Source organism: Haliotis cracherodii, unplaced genomic scaffold, assembly GCF_022045235.1.
Source record: "Haliotis cracherodii isolate W230 unplaced genomic scaffold, xgHalCrac1.p SCAF_14, whole genome shotgun sequence".
NCBI classification, from domain to species: Eukaryota; Metazoa; Mollusca; class Gastropoda; order Lepetellida; family Haliotidae; genus Haliotis; species Haliotis cracherodii.
In genome coordinates this window covers 9,140,155-9,160,477 of record NW_027266269.1, presented here as the reverse complement: position 1 = coordinate 9,160,477, position 20,323 = coordinate 9,140,155, and the positions used below count along the sequence as shown (strand labels likewise).

The 20,323-nt window shown below is 43.7% G+C and overlaps 1 protein-coding gene across 1 annotated transcript; it reads left to right on the top strand.

Moving 5' to 3' along the window:
• Positions 1–342: 342 nt before the first annotated feature.
• On the top strand, positions 343–19,290 carry LOC139460526 (signal peptidase complex catalytic subunit SEC11C-like). Its single transcript, XM_071241997.1, has 7 exons — positions 343–676; positions 3,055–3,161; positions 7,117–7,226; positions 9,017–9,169; positions 12,710–12,829; positions 16,383–16,440; positions 18,791–19,290. The coding sequence occupies exons 2-7, from the start codon at positions 3,117–3,119 to the stop codon at positions 18,830–18,832; spliced, it is 528 nt and encodes a 175-aa protein (XP_071098098.1). The 5' UTR covers positions 343–676; positions 3,055–3,116; the 3' UTR covers positions 18,833–19,290.
• Positions 19,291–20,323: the final 1,033 nt, after the last annotated feature.

Here is a 20,323-nt window from a genome sequence, read left to right as displayed (position 1 = left end):
TAAAAATAATGGTATACGTTATATTAAAAATAATAGAGAATATTTTTATTACAATTTAGTTTAATCTCATGACTATCGTTGAATCGCATCATCATTTTTGCATAAAAATCCCCCCTGTAGTAGCAGTATAGGTATATAAATCTGGCTCCAGCTGAAGTGAGCCAGAACGCCCATTACCTATACTACTGGAGCTTGAGTCACAAACTTCCCGAATAGACTGGTGTGCTTGCGTAAATTTATGTAAAGAGACCGGGCCCAGCTTAGAATGGCTATCGCTGTCAGGAGCTTGGAAAGTTGTCACTCATGGGCAGATAACTCTAAACAGTTCACGTGTACATCAGCTGTTCTCGAAATCTCATCACAACATTGCTTGATCCAGTGTCTAGTTTTGATAATTGCTACAGGCCTAATATGTGAGAGAATTTGTTTAAAGCCGCTTTGGAAGCCTACCTTTAGAATACAGTAAAGTATTTTATGACGGCGTCTCAGATTATTGTGCGAGGAAAGCCTGAACCGATTAAACCTACGATCAGCACGAGCACGCGGGTGCTGACAAACCTAGAAACCGGGATTCGAACCCACCATCAAATGATTCTGGCGTCCACAAGGGACAGTGAATTGCACCCCTGAAACGACTGGGCAACTGTCAGTGTAACAAACTATCTAAAGAAATATAGTAAGTATGTTTCTGTTTTGTAGGCCATCGGCCAATGTACACAGTTGATACTACAATATCATATATATATATATATATATTGCAATTTGGCAATTACACTATCAAGTGCATATTTTCATTTCAGAACTTCTATAACAAACTAAGCACATTTTTAAGGATTGACACACCACTAGAAGTCAGTAATTTATGAAATTTCCAAAATTTGATGAAATATGCCTCTTGTGTGCAGACTAAAACGGCACCTCAGCAAAACGTCAACGATTTCTCTGGCGAAAACGGCTACTAAGTATGTGTCGGGCGAAAACGGCACCTCTATTTTAATAACGATAAGAACAATATCATATATTCATCATGTGTTTACAATATCGGTTCTAATACCACCGAACATTGTGATAGTAGCTGCCTCAGCTAATTTCTTGATAACGGGCCACAGAAAGTCTGGTACCACATAAACGATGGGTCAACTTGTCACAGTTGTCACATGATACAGCATGTGAATTTTTTCTGACATTCTTCTCGCATGCAAACATCGAAAGGCCATCAGAGTCGGGGAGTAAATTGAAGTAGGGGGCTAAACTTGTAAACTTGTTTAACATTTCACAATTATTTGTGTTTGTAAGAGACGATTTGAGTTTAATTTCAGTCATTTTACTTCAAAGCATGTGATGTTTTCACAATAAGTTGATTTGCATATAGGCTTAGTTGAAATATAGTTGGAGTAGAGGCTAATTTCTAATGTAAACTTATTTTAACATTTCACAATTATTGGTGTTTGGAAGCGACCATGTAAGTTTAATTATAGGGTGCCGTTTTCGCCAGGCAATAGTAGCTGTTTTCGCTTGAGGCGAGGTGACGTTTTCACTAATGGGTGTCGTTTTCGCCAGGTGACGTTTTGCTGAGGTGCCGTTTTAGCTATAGCTCATGCCACTCTAGTATGTACTTATTTCTCAAAGATACACATGCCTCGCAAACAAATATGAAATGGAGTTCATCTTCAACATGCTATAAGTATTTCACATCCTACAAATTCGGTTAACAGTTATAGCTTCTTTACATCTGATACGGAACCACAATTTGTCGAATGACGTCAACAATCTTCAGCTATGACGTCGTTTCTAGCATGACCTCATGTCACAATAAGATTTGAATGACGTCAGCAGTGTCGTCCTGATGACGGAAACAATACACTGTTGTCTCGGGACGTGATATGACCCTAGGACACATATGATTTTTATGCCTCCCGATGTTTGCCCTTGTAGGTAATATAAGCCAATCTTAGATCGAATAAGTGCCCCAGACACCAGAAATACAAATTGGAGACCCCTGACTTCTATATTTTCCATACACCCTCAGAGGCAGTTGAACTAAGGTTCAAATGAGGGCTCCATTTTGCGGTTTAGTCAGCTGTCATGATGTCAGTTGTAGTCACAAATTTAGTATGGTGTAATGAGGTACCGTATTCGACGTAATAAGTACCCCGCTCTAATAATCGCCTACAGCGACATTTGCTAATATATTGGCTAGTGAACAATCCCAATTAGCACCCCTTTCCAATTGATCAATGTACACAAGACTTATTTATTCGCGTATAATACGTACTTGTGTGTTATATGCACCCTTAATTATGGGCAATTAAATTCTGGAAAAATATATCTGTCATACATAAATTATTCAGGCTAAACCATGAAATTTATCTTTCAACTCTGTTTTTTCCACCAAAATAATATTCTAATGGGGAAGAGCCACCTATTTCTAATTTCGAGAGCGCCCTGGGTGCTTATTACGTCGAATACAGTATTTGACATGTACATTGTTTGATTTAGAGTGAGTGAGTTCACCTCGAGCCAGGAATGATATGTACAAGTCACCGCTGCAGAAAATATAAACAATTTCTTTGTTCTATAAATCATGACAATTTTATCTATTTATATAGACAAACTCACATCACTCTGTACCATAAAAATGTCTCAGTCCCATGATGGAATTTCTGTGTGCAAGTTGGGTTTAACACCGCTTTTAACAGTATTCCAGTTATATCACGGCGTGTCAGCTTAATGTGGGAGGAAAGCCCGAAGTGATGCAGGTCTCAGACGTTCACCACTTCGGTGAAACCCACGAGCACGAGTATGGTGCTGACAAGCCTAGAAACATAATTGGGACGAACCAGGATTTGAACCCACAATCATAGGTTTCTGGCGTGCCCAAGAGATGCAACTCTGCACAGTGAATCGCAGCGCCTTAGACGACTGGGACACCCGTGCCCCCTTGTTTGATTTAGACAACTCAGTAGACCCAAGAGCCTCGTGACCCTTAAGCCTATCTGACAAACAAACAAATCTTTGTGAACCCTGGTATCTTAATCCATCTCTGTTTTTCAGATGACTCATGAACCTTCTGCTTTCTCTTCATCAACCATGGATGAAGATTGGAAGAAGATGCAATGAAGAACAACGTCAGTCCACTGCACATTATGAGAGTCCGAGAGGTAAGAATTATATTATCACAGCCTCACTTTATGAACACATGATCATAGGTTCCTGTTCCATGTAAGGGATGCAACTCTGCAGACACAGCATATTTCACATCTCTTTCGCGCAAGGGGCAACTGCTGGCCCCTCTGACTGAAGCACCACAATTCACTGTGCAGAGTTGCGTCCCTTAGCCTCGCCAGGATCAGAAAACTGGATTCACCTCGGTTATCACCCAGTAATTTAAATGAGGCTTTTCTGCTGCCATATATAACATGTTATTAAATCATACACAACTCTCAGCATTTTCCAGCAATAAGAAGGTGATCTGTTAATAGTGGAGTCTGAATCAGTCAATCCAGTGATTGATATTTTGATCATTGATCAATATTGCAAGCATAGGTTACTGGTGGCCCATACACAACATCGATTCAATGAAATTTGTATTCGCTGCATCACTGTCAGTAAAGAAGAAAAATGTCACATATACTGTTAACGTGTCAGGCTACCTGTTCACGAGCATCATTGAAATTATGGTGAAGGGGCAGTAATATAATGCTCAATTTTATCAAACATTATTCACATATACAGATATATGGGTAGAATAGGTCTTCAGCAACCCATGCTTGCCGTAAAAGGCGACTATGCTTGTCGTAAAAGGCAACTAACGGGATCGGGTGGTCAGGCTCACCGACATGGTTGATGCATGTCATCGATCCCAATTGCGTGGATCGATGCTCATGATATTAATCACTGGATTGTCTGGTCCAGAGTGATTATTTACAGACAACTGTCATATAGCTGGAATATTGCTGAGTGCGGTGTTAAACAACGAACCAAATCCATCTACTCTTGACTCTCGGTCCTGTTTGTAGTCTTTAAACCCTATCATGAATGTAGCTGCTGTTTCTAATACTGTAAATCTGGTAATTTTTGCAAGCAGGAAAGAACTACGAAAACAGTAAGCTTCATGACACAGATGACCGCCTCAGTGGTCTAGTGGTAGAGCATCCGCCCGGAGAGCGGAAGGTCCCAGGGTTCGATCCCAAGCAGCGTCATACCAAAAGACGTTAAAAGATGGTACTTGTTGTTACCCTGTCTGGCGCTCGGCATTAAGGGGCTAAAACAAGGACTGGTCAGCTTGGAGTCAGTATACTGTGTCTGAGTGGGGTTTTCATGTTAAACTGCGGCATGGTATCTGAGTGAGCTAGCACTATAAATCGACATCAGTCCAGGCCAGTACAAGCAGCCACACAAACACACACATGCACGTCGCTCTATAAGAGCAATAATCTTGGCCGGGACGCTAAACCCCATTTTACCTCACCTTACTGCATAACACAGATATTTTTGCAGACCAACAAGGAAGAAAAAACATAAGCATTGATAACTTCCCCACTTTGTGAAACCACCCAGGACATGATTAGAAACTAATACGTCACATCCTGTTTCCTTATTCGCCATTGTCACTCAGTGTCAATAGGCTATTCAGGTGAATTCACTGATCTGCCACACATCGTAAATTTCCTTACTAAACACTGTGTAGTCAAGGCAGCCTTATAAAACTGCTGTTGGATAAAATTGCTACTCCAACCTCCCTTGTCAAAAACAATCTCATTAAAATCAGATCTCAGTTCTCGCTGCCACTAAGCTTTGTTTAGCGATAGCGATCTAAGATCTGATTTTAATGAGATTGTGTCAACTACAACAACACATCCATCTGTAGTTTACAAAAAATACTGACTGAAACAGCAACATCTGCTGCTTCCTGCTCATGAAAAATAACACATGCAAAAGCAACTTTAATCTTTAGTAATCTGATTACTATGGTGTGGCAAAACTTTCCATATGCATTTGAGAATATTGTTACCCACTCGCAATAACTTAATGGCTAATAACTTTCCAGTTTGACAGTATTTCCAATACATACACGTCATTCTTATCTCATTAATATTTCATATAGGCACAGGTGGCCCAGTTGTCTACAGACAAGTCCTGTTAATCCGAAATGGCTGGTTGCATAATATTATGTTGGATTAACAAGTATGTCGGATAAACGAAATTAAGTAGTATCAGCGTTCGTGATCGAAAATCTGACAACTACACGATAATAATGATACAAACACGAAATAAAAAAATAAAAATGAAATATTCATATTGTTATGTTACATTGTTTGCGGAATATGTTTTCTAATCAACCTCTAAAGCTCAACACAAAATAAATGTTATGAACTGTATGACTTACTCAAAATACTTTAAAAAACATAGTCTGGAATGGAAGTCTCAAGTTCGAAACTGGTACCGCAAAGCTTAAGACTCGTCTCGCATCAAAACACGTGCTGTGTACTCGCGGACAGATGACGTATGTTGATCACTGTGTCGGATTAACGAGACTGATAAATGAGTGATTTCGGTAATTCATTGCAAATTAGGTGTGTTGGAGTCAGAGTGGGAGACTTGACTGTATTTCACCGCCGTTATTAGTTCGGAGTTGCCTCCCTTTGGCACAACAGGAACCTAGATAGACTTATGTTCCCAGACTGTTTTCAAGTTATCTGGGGAACACAATATGACTAACAAACTTTTCCTTCCTTCCAAACTTGTTTGTTTCTTTTTATGTTCTGAAACAAAATAGTTTACTCAGTGTCATGTTGATGGGTTTTAGTCAATTGTGCTTCTTAACCTTTTTGAGTGAGTCGATATCAATAAGCAAGTATAAATTATTTTTATGATTACTCGTAACTTTCTTGTCCTCTTTCAGATTCCAAACCAGACAATAAAAAGACTAACCAGCTTTTCCTTGCTGCCTGTCATAATACATTACATGAACTTGTTTGTTTATTTTTATGTTCTGGGGGCACGGGTTGCTCAGTCGTCTAAGGCGCCGCGATTCGCTGTGCAGAGTTGCGTCCCTTGGGCACGCCAGAAACCTATGATTGTGGGTTCGAATCCCGGTTCGCCCCAATTATGTTTCTAGGTTTGTCAGCACCATACCTGTGCTCGTGGGTTTCACCGAAGTGGTCAACGTCTGAGACTTGCATCACTTCGGGCTTTCCTCCCACATTAAGCTGACACGCCGTGATATAACTGTAATACTGTTAAAAGCGGCGTTAAACCCAACTCACTCACTCACACTCACCATTCTCAGTCTAATGTCTGGGTTTTCCAAGGACGTTTTGTGTATGTATTATCAAGATACAAGGGCTGGGACGAGTCCAAATTTACTACCCAGGTACCCACCACGCTACTACCCGACCCTACCCGGGAACCCGCTGTTGGTCTCAAGAGCTGGGTGTAAAAAGTCCGATTGGGAATAGTTTGACCTCAGCCCTGTTAAAATGTATTTAGATACACATAAAACGATCTGGTCATGCATACTCTGAAGTTGACTGAAGTTTTATTTTTATTTAAACCTATAAAGGTCAGAAGGAATGGGTGCATAGTCAGAAAGAAATGCGAACAATAGTGACTTGTAGTGTAACCATAGAGTTTTAGATATTTTGTGTCAATAAACAATGTATCACATGACTAACCACGGGTCCGGGTAGTCCTGTGGATACCCGGGTCCTACTCAGTGCCCACCCGACCCGGGTACTCGAGTTACCCGTCCCAGCCCTACAAGATACGTATCATATCTTCTGAATCGAGATATGAATTGTATCGTGTGACAACTGTATTGTGACATCCCCAGTCAGAACGATACCCGTTCATGTGTTTTACAAAAGTTGGCACCTGTTAAATCCGGGGTAGAATAGGTCTTCAGCAACCCATGTTTGCCGTAAAAGGCGACTGCTTGTCTTCATAGGCGACTAACGGGATTGGGTTGCCAGGCTTGCTGACTTGGTTTGATGCATGTCATCGTATCCCAATTGTGTGGATAAGTGGTTGAGACTAGATTATTTACAGACCGCTGTCGTATCTCGTACCAGGAATTCATTCACCCACAACGATACAAGCTGACTTCTACTGCAGGTTTACTATCGAGTGTTGAAGTTGCTGCTGTTGATGTTGACGCCAGTGATGTTGTGGAAAGGGATGATGGTGTGGACTGACTGCGACACTCCCATCCTCATCATTGCCAGGTTTGTACCTACTGATACTCCATTACAGTACCCTCTCAGGTCATCTTCCCGAGGCAAGAGAGTTAACGGACTTTAAAAGTCCAGTTTCCACCCTTGCCGAACCAGGCTGGAATTACCGGGCTCGATCGTAGCGCCACCAGTGTCTATTACCAGTTATGTCCCCTCTAAGCCTCTCCTATGGACCAATCTGATTCCACCCCCCCTATCAATTGCGATTGCTTCATACAAAATGGTGGCGCCGAGTCAGGACGATCTGATCAATGATCAAGATCTATATTGTGATAAAAGGGGTCTAACATCGCGAAATGCATCAAATCACGTGAGCACCTTGATTAAAAACATGAAAAGATTTGTAAAATATCTGCTGACAACTTGTTGGCGGTGGACATGCTTTGCAAATCCTGAAATCGACCGAAATCTGCACGACAGTTTACGAACCGGATTTCGATTTCGGTGCGTGATTTTGATTGGACTATGCATAGACTTGTTAGTCTAGCCAAAATGTAACTTCATAATACCAGCCAAATTTGGCAAGGGTGGAAACTGGACTTTTATAGTCCGTTAACTCTCTTGCCTCGGGAAGATGTCTCAGGTTGACTTTCTGATCTGTCAATCACCATTGATGATTCTTTATTCTCGGTATTCAGGCCAGCATATCAGATTTCTGTATTGGAAAACTTAATCCATCAGTTCCAAATGTGATTAATAAAGGTGGGATTTAAGTGTGCCACAGGGCACTGATAAGGATGTTTAGGTGTGTAATATGGGATTCAAGTGTGCCACAGGGCACTGATATAGATGTTCAGGTGTGCAATAGGGGATTCAAGTGTGCCACAGGGCACTGATATAGATGTTCAGGTGTGCAATAGGGGATTCAAGTGTGCCACAGGGCACTGATAAGGATGTTTAGGTGTGTGATATGGGATTCAAGTGTGCCACAGGGCACTGATATAGATGTTTAGGTGTGCAATATGTGATTCAAGTGTGCCACAGGGGACAGATAAAAATGTTCAGGTGTGCAGTTTTGCACCATTTATGATGTTAATGTGTAGGCATGGAGTCTTTGGTTATGTGGGCAAAACATCCAACCTCGGATCATTTGTTTCAAATTCCACCAGGGGGCACGTCATCTGAGGCGCCGTGATTCGCTGTGCAGAGTTGCGTCCCTTGGGCATGCCAGAAACCTATGATTGTAGGTTCAAATCCCAGTTCGCCCCGATTATGTTTCTAGGTTTGTCAGCACCATACCCGTGCTCGTGGGTTTCACGGTGGTAAATGTCTGAGACCTGCATCACTTCGAGCTTTCCTCCCACGTTAAGCTGACCCGTGAAGATCCGGGGTAGAATAGATCTTCAGCAACCCATGCTTGCCGTAAAAGGCGACTATGCTTGTCATAAAAGGCGACTAACAGGATTGGGTGGTCAGGCTCGCTGACGTGGTTGATGCATGTCATCGATCCCAATTGCGTGGATCGATGCTCATGATATCAATCACAGGATTGTTTGGGCCAGACTCGATTATTTACAGACTGCCATCATATAGCTGGAATATTGCTGAGTGCGGCGTTAAACAACAAACCAACCAACCAACTACTGACACGCCGTGATATAACTGGAATACTGTTAAAAGCAGCGTTAAACCCAACTCGTTCACTCAAATGCCATCATGGGACTTAGACATTTTTATGGTACAGAGTTATGTGTGTTTGTCTATATCAACATGAATAATAGGTAAAATTGTCATGATTTATAGAACAAAGAAATTGAACGTGATGTTTATATTTTCTGCAGCGGTGACTTGTACCCATCATTCCTGGCCCGAGGTGACCTGCTGTTCCTCACCAACTACAGGGAGGAGCCCATCCGTGTGGGGGAGATCGTGGTGTTCAAGGTGGAGGGCCGAGACATCCCCATCGTACACAGAGTCCTCAAAGTGCATGAAAAGTAAGTGATGCTGGTCCTTCTTCATCTTTCCCTGCCCAGCCCTCATCTCTCCCTGCCCACTCCTCATCTCTCCCTGCCCACCCCCCATCTCTCCCTGCCCACCCCCCATCTCTCCCTGCCCACCCCACATCTCTCCCTGCCCACCCCTCATCTCTCCCTGCCCACCCCCATCTCACCCTGCCCACCCCTCATCTCTCCCTGCCCAGCCCCCATCTCTCCCTGCCCACCCCCATCTCTCCCTGCCCACCCCCCCATCTCTCCCTGCCCACCCCCCATCTCTCCCTGCCCACCCCCCCATCTCTCCCTGCCCACCCCCCATCTCTCCCTGCCCACCCCCCCATCTCTCCCTGCCCACCCCCCCATCTCTCCCTGCCCACCCCCCATCTCTCCCTGCCCACCCCCCATCTCTCCCTGCCCAGCCCCCATCTCTCCCTGCTCACCCCTCATCTCTCCCTGCCCAGCCCCCATCTCTCCCTGCCCACCCCCATCTCTCCCTGCTCACCCCTCATCTCTCCCTGCCCAGCCCCCATCTCTCCCTGCCCACCCCTCATCTCTCCCTGCCCACCTCCCATCTCTCCCTGCCCACCCCCCATCTCTCCCTGCCCACCCCCCATCTCTCCCTGCTCACCCCTCATCTCTCCCTGCCCACCCCCCATCTCTCCCTGCTCACCGCTCATCTCTCTCTGCCCAGCCCCCATCTCTCCCTGCCCAGCCCCCATCTCTCCCTGCCCACCCCTCATCTCTCCCTGCCCACCCCCCATCTCTCCCTGCCCACCCCTCATCTCTCCCTGCCCACCCCTCATCTCTCTCTGCCCACCCCTCATCTCTCCCTGCCCACCCCCCATCTCTCTCTGCCCACCCCCCATCTCTCCCTGCCCATCCCCCATCTCTCCCTGCCCACCCCCCATCTCTCCCTGCCCACCCCTCATCTCTCTCTGCCCAGCCCCCATCTCTCCCTGCCCAGCCCCCATCTCTCCCTGCCCACCCCCCATCTCTCCCTGCCCACCCCTCATCTCTCCCTGCCCACCCCTCATCTCTCTCTGCCCACCCCTCATCTCTCCCTGCCCACCCCCTATCTCTCTCTGCCCACCCCCATCTCTCTCTGCCCACCCCTCATCTCTCCCTGCCCACCCCTCATCTCTCCCTGCCCAGCCTCCATCTCTCCCTGCCCACCCTTCATCTCTCCCTGCCCACCCCTCATCTCTCCCTGCCCACCCCTCATCTCTCCCTGCCCACCCTTCATCTCTCCCTGCCCACCACCCATCTCTCCCTGCCCACCCCCCATCTCTCTCTGCCCACACCTCATCTCTCCCTGCCCACCCTTCATCTCTCCCTGCCCACCACCCATCTCTCCCTGCCCACCCCCCATCTCTCTCTGCCCACACCTCATCTCTCCCTGCCCACCCTTCATCTCTCCCTGCCCACCACCCATCTCTCCCTGCCCACCCCCCATCTCTCCCTGCCCACCCTTCATCTCTCCCTGCCCACCCCCCCATCTCTCCCTGCCCACCCCCCCATCTCTCTCTGCCCACACCTCATCTCTCCCTGCCCACCCCCCATTTCTCCCTGCCCAGCCCCCACCTCTCCCTGCCCACCCCTCATCTCTTCCTGCCCACCCCCCATCTCTCCCTGCCCACCCCCCATCTCTCTCTGCCCACCCCTCATCTCTCCCTGCCCAGCCCCCATCTCTCCCTGCCCACCCCTCATCTCTCTCTGCCCACCCCCCATCTCTCCCTGCCCACCCCTCATCTCTCCCTGCCCACCCCTCATCTCTCCCTGCCCACCCCCCATCTCTCCCTGCCCACCCCCATCTCTCCCTGCCCACCCCTGGCTGTGCTTGTGACCGCCTCCGTGGTCTAGTGGTAGAGCGTCCGCCCGGAGAGCAGAAGGTCCGGGATTCAATGTTCAATCCCCGACCGCGTCATACCAAAAGACGTTTAAAAATGGTACTTGTTGTTACCCTGTTTGGTGCTCGGCATCAAGGGGCTAAAACAAGGACTGGTCGGCATGGTATCTCAGTGGGCTAGCACTATAAATCAGCATCAGTCCAGACTAGTACAAGCAGCCACACACACACATGCATGCATGTCGCTATGTAAGGGCAATAATCTTGGACGTGACGTTAAACCCAATTTCACCTCACCTCACCCATAAGTATCATATACTGATATAGGGCTGGGAAAGAGTCCAAATTTAATACCCTACCCTACCCAGGTACCTGACCCTCTATTACCCTACCCTACCAAGGTACCCGTTGTAGGTTTCAAGAGATGCGTAAAACAAGTCTGATTTGGAATTGTTTGACCTTAGCCCTGGCAAAATGTATAAAGATACACTTTAAAATGATCTGGCATACAGTGAAGTTGACTGAAGCTTTATCTTTATAAACATGTGACAATCAGGAGGAATGGGTGCATATTCAGAATGAAATGCATAAGTGATTGGTAGTGTAACCAATAACATGTAGATCATTTTTCTCATTAAACAATATACAGTAAACTACGGTTATAACGAACTCAAAAGGGACTACTTATTTTAGTTTGTTATAACCGTAGTTCGTTATAAGCATATATAAAGCATAACTACAGTAAATAGTTGGGACCGAAAATGTAAGTTTGTTATATCCGTCAGTCCGTTATAACCGTGTTTGTTATAACCGTAGTTTACTGTATCATGTGTCTAGTCATAGGTCCGGGTAGTCGTGTCAGTACCCGGGTCCTACTCAGTACCCCCCCCCGACCCGCGTTACCCCGTCCCATCCCTAGTGTCATGGCAGGGTGATCTTACTATTTAGGGCTGGGACGAGTCCAAATTTACAACCCGGGTACCAGACGCCCTATTGCCCGACGCTACCCAGGTACCCACTGTAGGTCTTAAGAGTAAGGAACAAAATGTCTGATCGGTAATTGTTTTACTGCAGCCCTGGCTAAAACTAATTAGATCATGCGTTCACTGAAGTTGACTGAAGATTTATCTTTACTCAAACATGTACAAGTCAAAAGGAATGTGTGCATCGTCAAAATGAAATGCAAACATTAGACTTGTTGTGTAACCACTGAGCTATAGTGAGTTTTTGTCATTAAACAATATATCACGTGACTAACCACGGGTCCGGGTAGTCCTGTAGGTACCTGGGTCCTACTCAGTACCCACCCTACCCGAGTACCCGAGTACCCGAGTTACCCGTCCCAGCAATAGTTCTTTTAGTAACAACCATGCATATAATGAGCAAGTTTCATGCCACTTCGATTTTAATTTCGATTGCCACTTTTAAAAATTTTTTTAAAGACATGTTTTCATTGACAAAGTGTTAGTCTAGTATTAGCTCTTCTTTAGACTAACATCTAGTCTCTGAAATGAACATAACGTACAGAAAAAAACAGTTGTTCAGTTATCTTAATAAAAGGGAGCCCAGTGACTCTTCATTCATACTGCAGTAGCCTAGACTTGCCAAACATTATAGACTTGCATGGGCTGTATTTGATATATATTTGTATCAGGGTCTGTAAGACAGACTAGCTCTTGTTTTCTTCTCTCCAGGGAGAATGGTACAGTGAAGATTCTAACAAAGGGAGATAACAATCTTGTTGATGACCGAGGCCTGTACCCACCAGAGAAGTTCTGGCTGGGGAGAGGAGACATTGTCGGGTTCGTGAAAGGGTAAGTTACATTGTTGTCTAACACGTCTTCACATTGTTTCGACCGCCTCCATGGTCTAATGGTAGAGTGTCTGCCCGGTGAGCGGATGGTCCGGGGTTCGATCCCCAGCCGTGTCATACCTAAAGACGTTTAAAGATGGTAGTTGTTGTTACTCTGTCTGGCGCTCGGCATTAAGGGACTTAAACAAGGACTGGTTGGCTCGGAGTCAGTATACTGTGTCTGAGTGGGGTATTCATGTTAAACTGTGGCATGGTATCTCAGTGTGCTGTCACTATAAATCGGCATCAGTCCGGACTAGTACAAGCAGCCACACACACACACACACACACACACACACACACACACGCATGCACACACACACACACACACACACATATGCATGCATGCACGTCGCTATATAAGTTCAATAACCTCACCTCACCTCACATTGAAGCAAGAGGAAGATCAGGCAATCACATTAAAATCAGATCTAAGTTCTCAATGCCGCTAAACAAAGATCTGAGGACATCCCATTAAGGGTTGCGTCAGAACGACCTTTCGCGAACTTTCACCGACCACTGAAATGACTTACAAGAAGTCGACATCAGCCAATTAGAAAGCAGCTTTCTCGAGCTTCACGGCACTTGTTTCAACCTGGCGACTCCCATTTCAGATTACGCTTGAAAAATATGTTGACACAGTTCTCGATTAAATTTTTGAAAACTGAACAAACGAACATTCTAATATATGGTTGAGATTGTATGGCAGTGCTTCCTGTGTACTGTGCAACACCTCCTCCGTTCAAATGTTTATCCCACGGAAGTGAGAGATAGACGATAATTTTGACGGAATCAGTCGTACGGGCCGTAACTATCGTTCGGAATACCCCGTGTTAACGTTTTCGAGGTTGCATGAGCAGAAAACACATACCGACTGTCACTTTCATGATCTGGTAAGTGACGCTGTGATTGGTCGTATGAAAGGTCATTCCGACATGACCAGCAATGTGATGTCCTCAGATCTTTGTTTAGCATTATCGAGAACTAAGATCTGATTTTAATGAGATTGAAGATCAGTTGGTTAAATATCTTCCTGAAGCAACCGAGTTAACCAACTATAAAAGTCCAGTTCCCACACTTGCCGAACTAGGATGGAATTATGTTATATTTTGAATGGACTAACAAGTCTATACATTATCCAATCAAAATCCCGTAACAAAATTGACATCCTCTTCATAAACTACCGTGGAGATTTCGGTCGATTGCAGGATTTGCAAGGCATGTGTACCGCCAGCTCGGCGTCAACAGATATTTTCCAAATATCTTCATGTTTTAAATCAAGGTGCTCACTTGATTTGACGCACTTCGTGAAGTAAGACCTGCTTTATCACAATATAGATTTTGGTTATCATTTAGATGATCTGCGCCACCATTTTGTTTGAAGCAAATGCAAGTGATATAAGAAGTGGAATCTGATTGGTCAATAGGAGGGATATTAAAGGGCACTACGATCGAGCCCAGAAATTCCAGCATAGTTCAAGAAGGATTGAAACTGGATGAATATAGTCAGTTGACGCCCTTGCCTCAGGAAGGTGATGGTTACAATCTGTGACATGGCAGTGTGTCTCATCAGAAATATTTTATGGACGCTTCAGTTGGCATGATTATCTCCCCTGCAGTGCCGACTTTTCAAATTAGCTCTGTCCATCTGGAAAAAAACAATGGAAGACAAGCATGTTTTTGTTGCAAATGTAGGGAATGTATATGCTTGGATCCCATCATTTTCGGGGTAAGTTAGCATCGACTTTGAAGGCCCTCACGGGGGTGTTGCCTCAGAAGTGGGTCACACCTAGTGTTAGCAGAAATATGAAGGTGTATGTTTGTTTGTTTTTTTGTTTGTTGTTTAATGCCGCACTCAGCAATATTCCAGCTATATGACTGCTGTAAAATAATCGAGTCTGGACCAGACAATCCAATGATTGACATCATGAGCATCCATCCACGCAATTGGGATCGTTAGCTGCCTTTTACGACAAGCATAGTCACTTTTTACAGCAAGCATGGGTTGCTGAAGACCTATTCTACCCCGGAATCTTCAGGGTTCTGAAGGTGAAATATATAGGATGCATATCTCAATAGACTGGTCACGTTACTATAAGGGTAACCCTATTGTTCAGGGCATTATCATTTGCAGAAGGTCGAGGTTTTCCATTAACTACCGTTATTATAGCTGAAATGGATGGAATTTGTTATCAAATAAAAAGAAACAACAGCATCGGTTTTGAAACATTTACTGCAATCAACACGAATGTCACTGACCCACTTTTACAAATATGGAAACGTCATAGAACAAATGAGATGACGTCACTATTGAACGTTACGTCACCTATCCCTATCCTATGACGTCACCTAACAACGGGCGTGATAATGGCCTGTCGTCAAGCAATATGAGGGCATTATCAAGTTACAGTGGCCCGCTCATTTCTGATACATGAGGGCGGTTTAGTGATAATTGTATCCATTTCAGCTATATGATGCAAGAAGTATCTCGATACACCAGAAACACCACAAAGGCAATCAACTGAAAATAGTATTTAAATGTTTTAATGTTAAAGAAAATTCACAAACATGGTAGCGAAGATGTTTGTGGTTTTACTCATGAATTTGAGATAAGTAAACAATAACGACAGACTGTTTCTTCCTTTAATAGGGAAGCCAAATGATCCTACATGTTGCCGGCGGGTGGGTTTTCAAAATTTTTGATGGGCTGTTAATTGAAAAACATGACATGTTTGAGAATGTGAGGTTGACTGGCTGTTACATGAAAAAATACTTGGTACTTGTTGTTACCCTTCCAGGCACTTGGCAATATTTTTTGTTTTTGTTTGTTTGTTTGTTGTTTAATGCCACACTCAGCAGTATTCCAGCTATATGATGGCGGTCTGTAAATAATCGAGCCTGGACCAGACGGTTCAGTGATTGATATCATGAGCATCCATCCATGTAATTGGCATGACATGCATCAACCAAGTCAGCGAGCCTGACCACCCGATCCTATTAGTTGCCTTTTACGACAAGCATAGTCACTTTTTACAGCAAGCATGGGTTGCTGAAGACTTATTCTACCCCAGAATCTTCACGGGTCCACTTGGCAAAAGGGAGATGCGACAAGGATTGGCCGGCTCGGGGTCATTATACCGTGTCTGATCCACAAAGCCTTCGTAACTTACACATATCCTAAGAGTTTACGATTGATTTAAGATAATTTTACTGATATTTAACTTAACTTTACGAGATATTTTCACTAAGATAGTTTTGTGGATCGATTAAGATTTTTGTCATACAGTTACGACAGGTTTTACGATGTTCGTAGTGCTACGAAGGCTTTGTGGATCGGGGCCCTGTCATGTTAAACTGTGACAGTATGTCAGTGGGCTAGAACTAAAGAATTGTCATTAGTACAAGCAGCCACATACACACACGTGCGTGGATGTGGCTATATAAGTGCAACAATCTTGAATGCATCATTAAACGATTTCACCCCACAACATCTGTATCTAGTGTTGTTGTTTCAGCTATTTTCCCTATCTGGGCATCGTTGCCATAATTCTTCAGGATTATCCCAAGGTCAAGGTAAGAACAAGATATAACTAATGTTATAATTGGGGGAACACTTTCTTAGTAAAGTACAGATTCTAGTACTTTTTTGGGTTGACAACCTAATCGCCAGCACTCAAAGTACGTGATCTAGACTACCAGTTGTCGGACTTTCATTTCTGTGGAAGCCTCGGTGGCTGAGTGGGTTAGATCGCTGACTTTGTGTGCTGGCAATTAGGTGCCTCACCCTGGCAGGTGTGGGTTCGAATCAAGGACGGGACTCAACCCATAAAAGTACGAGAATCTGTACTTTACTAAGAAAGTGTTATCCCAAATATAACATTAGTTACATTTGACCACTTTCTAAATGGCATTGTGTATTCAAAGAACAAGATAGTTTAGCTCAACTGGTTGAGTACACATGAATGAATACACCAGATACAATTATATACATCCTGTCATATAGCTAGGCTATTGCTGAGTGAAATACCAGTTGTAGTATAGTTCTGATCTTTCAGAGAAAATTACCATCTGTAGTGTATTTCATATCTTTCAGAGAAAATTACCATCTGTAGTGTATTTCATATCTTCCCGAGAAAATTACCATCTGTAGTGTATTTCATATCTTCCCGAGAAAATTACCATCTGTAGTGTATTTCATATCTTCCCGAGAAAATTACCATCTGTAGTGTATTTCATATCTTCCCGAGAATATTACCATCTGTAGTGTATTTCATATCTTCCCGAGAATATTACTGTTCTTCCCGAGAATATTACCATCTGTAGTGTATTTCATATCTTCCCGAGAATATTGCTGATCTTCCCGAGAATATTACCACATGTAGTGTATTGCTGATCTTCCCGAGAATATTGCTGATCTTCCCGAGAATATTACCAGATGTAATGTATTACTAATCTTCCAGAGAATACTACCACCTGTAGTGTATAGCTGATCTTCTCGAGAATATTACAACATGTAGTGTATAGCTGATCTTCTCGAGAATATTGCTGATCTTCCAGAGGATATTACCAGCTGTAGTGTATTACTGATCTTCCCGAGAATATTACCAGCTGTAGTGTATTAATGATCTTCCCGAGAATATTACCACATGTAGTGTATAGCTGATCTTCTCGAGAATATTGCTGATCTTCCCGAGAATATTACCACCTGTAGTGTATTACTGATCTTCCTGAGAATATTACCAGATATAGTGTATAGCTGATCTTCCAGAGAATATTACGAGCTGTTCGTAGTGTACCATATTTAATTGTGTATAGTGCACACTTTTTAAAAAAAAAAACACATCTGTGTAGAAGGGAGTGCACATTATATACGCCATAATGAGTTTTGATGTTTTATCCCCCAACGCATAGACATTACTGTGAGCACACAGCACTAGAAATTCCATGTCAACAAATCCATACTGAAGTACGCAAATTAATCATGTAATTACAATGTGTCTATAAAAAGTGTTCATTGTATATCTGGACTTGTGTTTGTAACTTATTTAATAATTTTATTCAAAATTCCTTTTAATATTGCTTTAAATCATTTCGGTAAAATCATGTGTTATGCGATCAACTCACCGTTAGTAACAGCAACCACGGTCAGAATACCGCTATTGACACCTTGAAACGAACTTTAGTTGACCAAGAATGGATACATAACATAAATGCCATACTTTGACTCCTTAAAAGTCCTATACGAGCGAATGTTGTAGTTTGACGATTCTGTGTCAACACTAGTTCTCGCGATCATGTGGGCGGTCAAATTGTTCCATGTGAAAGAAAATAACTGGCAATAGCGATCAGCTGCACCCAAGTGCTATGCTTAGGGTTATTATTATTTTAAATATATTTAGTAAAAGCTGCAACTAAAATAACAAGATATTGGAACATATTATTCCTGATAAGAAAAAATAGTTTCAGATACAATTTTTCCCGATCCTTGCATTAAAATCCTGTAAAGTTATATCAGTGGGTAGGTTTTAACCGAATCACCGGTAGATTCCAAGAAAATGTGTTCAGACAATTGCTGTTTCTGGCTTAGTTTACGACAAAATACACAAGGTAATCTTTATCTCTGAATGTAAAACAATGCCTAGCAGATAGCAGACAAAAGATACAATTTAAACAGTAAATCAACAAGTTTCTTATCACCTGTCCGTTTACCAGAATTCGTTGAAGGGGTACGGTGTAAACAAAATTCCGCACATAATATTAAAAAAGGCTAGAGGGGGGTGTGCATTGTACTTGGGTGTGCACAAAACTCAAGAAAATATGGTCCACCTGATCTGGAGAATATAACCAGTTGTTGTGTAGGACTGATGTGTATCTTCATAATATTGGCATGTACCGTGCTTCAATTTTTTAATTTCTCTTTCAGTATGGACTGCTTGTTTGGGTGGGTGTTTCTGTCTGGACCTGAGAGATAACATCACTGTACTGACTCCCCATTTCACTGGCATGACAAGCATGAGGTGTTAGGGACGTATTCTGCCCGGAATCCTAGAGAGACAAGCATGACATATTGGGGACGTATTCTGCCCGGAATCCCTAAAGAGACAAGTATGAGGTACTGGGGATGTATTCTGCCCAGAATCCCCATAGAGAGACAAGCATCAGGTATTAGGGACGTATTCTGCCTGGAATCCCCATAGAGAGACAAGCATGACATATTGGGGATGTATTCTGCCCAGAAGAAGTATGAGGTACTGGATATGTATTCTACCCAGATTCCCCATAGAGAGACAAGCATCAGATATTGGGGATGTATTCTGCCCAGAATCCCCATAGAGAGACAAGCATCAGGTATTGGGGATGTATTCTGCCCAGAATCCCTAGCGAGAGACAAGCATCAGGTATTGGGGATGTATTCTGCCCAGAATCCCCACAGAGAGACAAGCATCAGGTATTGGGGATGTATTCTGCCCAGAATCCCCATAGAGAGACAAGCATCAGGTATTGGGGATGTATTCTGCCCAGAATCCCCATAGATAGACAAGCATCAGGTATTGGGGATGTATTCTGCCCAGAATCCCCATAGAGAGACAAGCATCAGGTATTGGGGATGTATTCTGCCCAGAATCCCCATAGAGAGACAAGCATCAGGTGTTGGTGACGTATTCTGCCCAGAATCCCTGGAGAGCGACAAGCATCAGGTATTGGGGACGTATTCTGCCCAGAATCCCTGGAGAGCGACAAGCATCAGGTATTGGGGACGTATTCTACCCAGAATCCCTGGAGAGCGACAAGCATCAGGTATTGGGGATGTACTCTGCCCAGAATCCCTAGAGAGACAAGCATGCATGAGGTACTGGGGATGTATTCTGCCCAGAATCCCTAGAGAGCAACAAGCATCAGGTATTGGGGATGTTTTCAGCCCAGAATCCCTAGCGAGATACAAGCATCAGGTACTGGGAATATATTCTGCCCAGAAACCCTAGAGAGACAAGCATGTATGAGGTACTGGGGATGTATTCTGCCCGGAATCCCTAGAGACAGCTTCAGCACCGTCAAGGTCAAGGAAAAACAAACAGCTTCAGACCTGAGTTGCTTCTAACATATAACCTTACGGGTCAGTCCGGGGAACATATCAACAAAAGACAAGTGACCAGAGACTTCATTGTAGATGATGTTTATTGTTTATGCTATGTTGGAGTATGTACACCATGTAAACACAATGAGAACAACATGGACCTTCAAGTAAAACAACCTTGGCACTGGTCAACTCAAACTGTCTCCTGTTTCAGCCTGGGCATGTAGATTTTGATTTACAGGAGTTTGGTTTTACGCCACTTTGACCACTGTTTCAGTCATATCATGGCACTGAACTGTTTGATTGGCACTTTTAGAAGTTGTATTGGTATAGACAACAGTACAAAGATATAAACCAGATATTCTCATAGATCATAATATT

Excerpts from the sequence above, each read along its gene's own strand:
- LOC139460526 (XM_071241997.1), top strand. The coding sequence starts at position 3,117 with ATGAAGAACAACGTCAGTCCACTGCACATTATGAGAGTCCGAGAG. Across the intron at positions 9,170-12,709 it reads GTCCTCAAAGTGCATGAAAA|GGAGAATGGTACAGTGAAGA; the intron begins GTAAGTGATGCT and ends TCTTCTCTCCAG. Across the intron at positions 16,441-18,790 it reads AGGATTATCCCAAGGTCAAG|TATGGACTGCTTGTTTGGGT; the intron begins GTAAGAACAAGA and ends TTTCTCTTTCAG.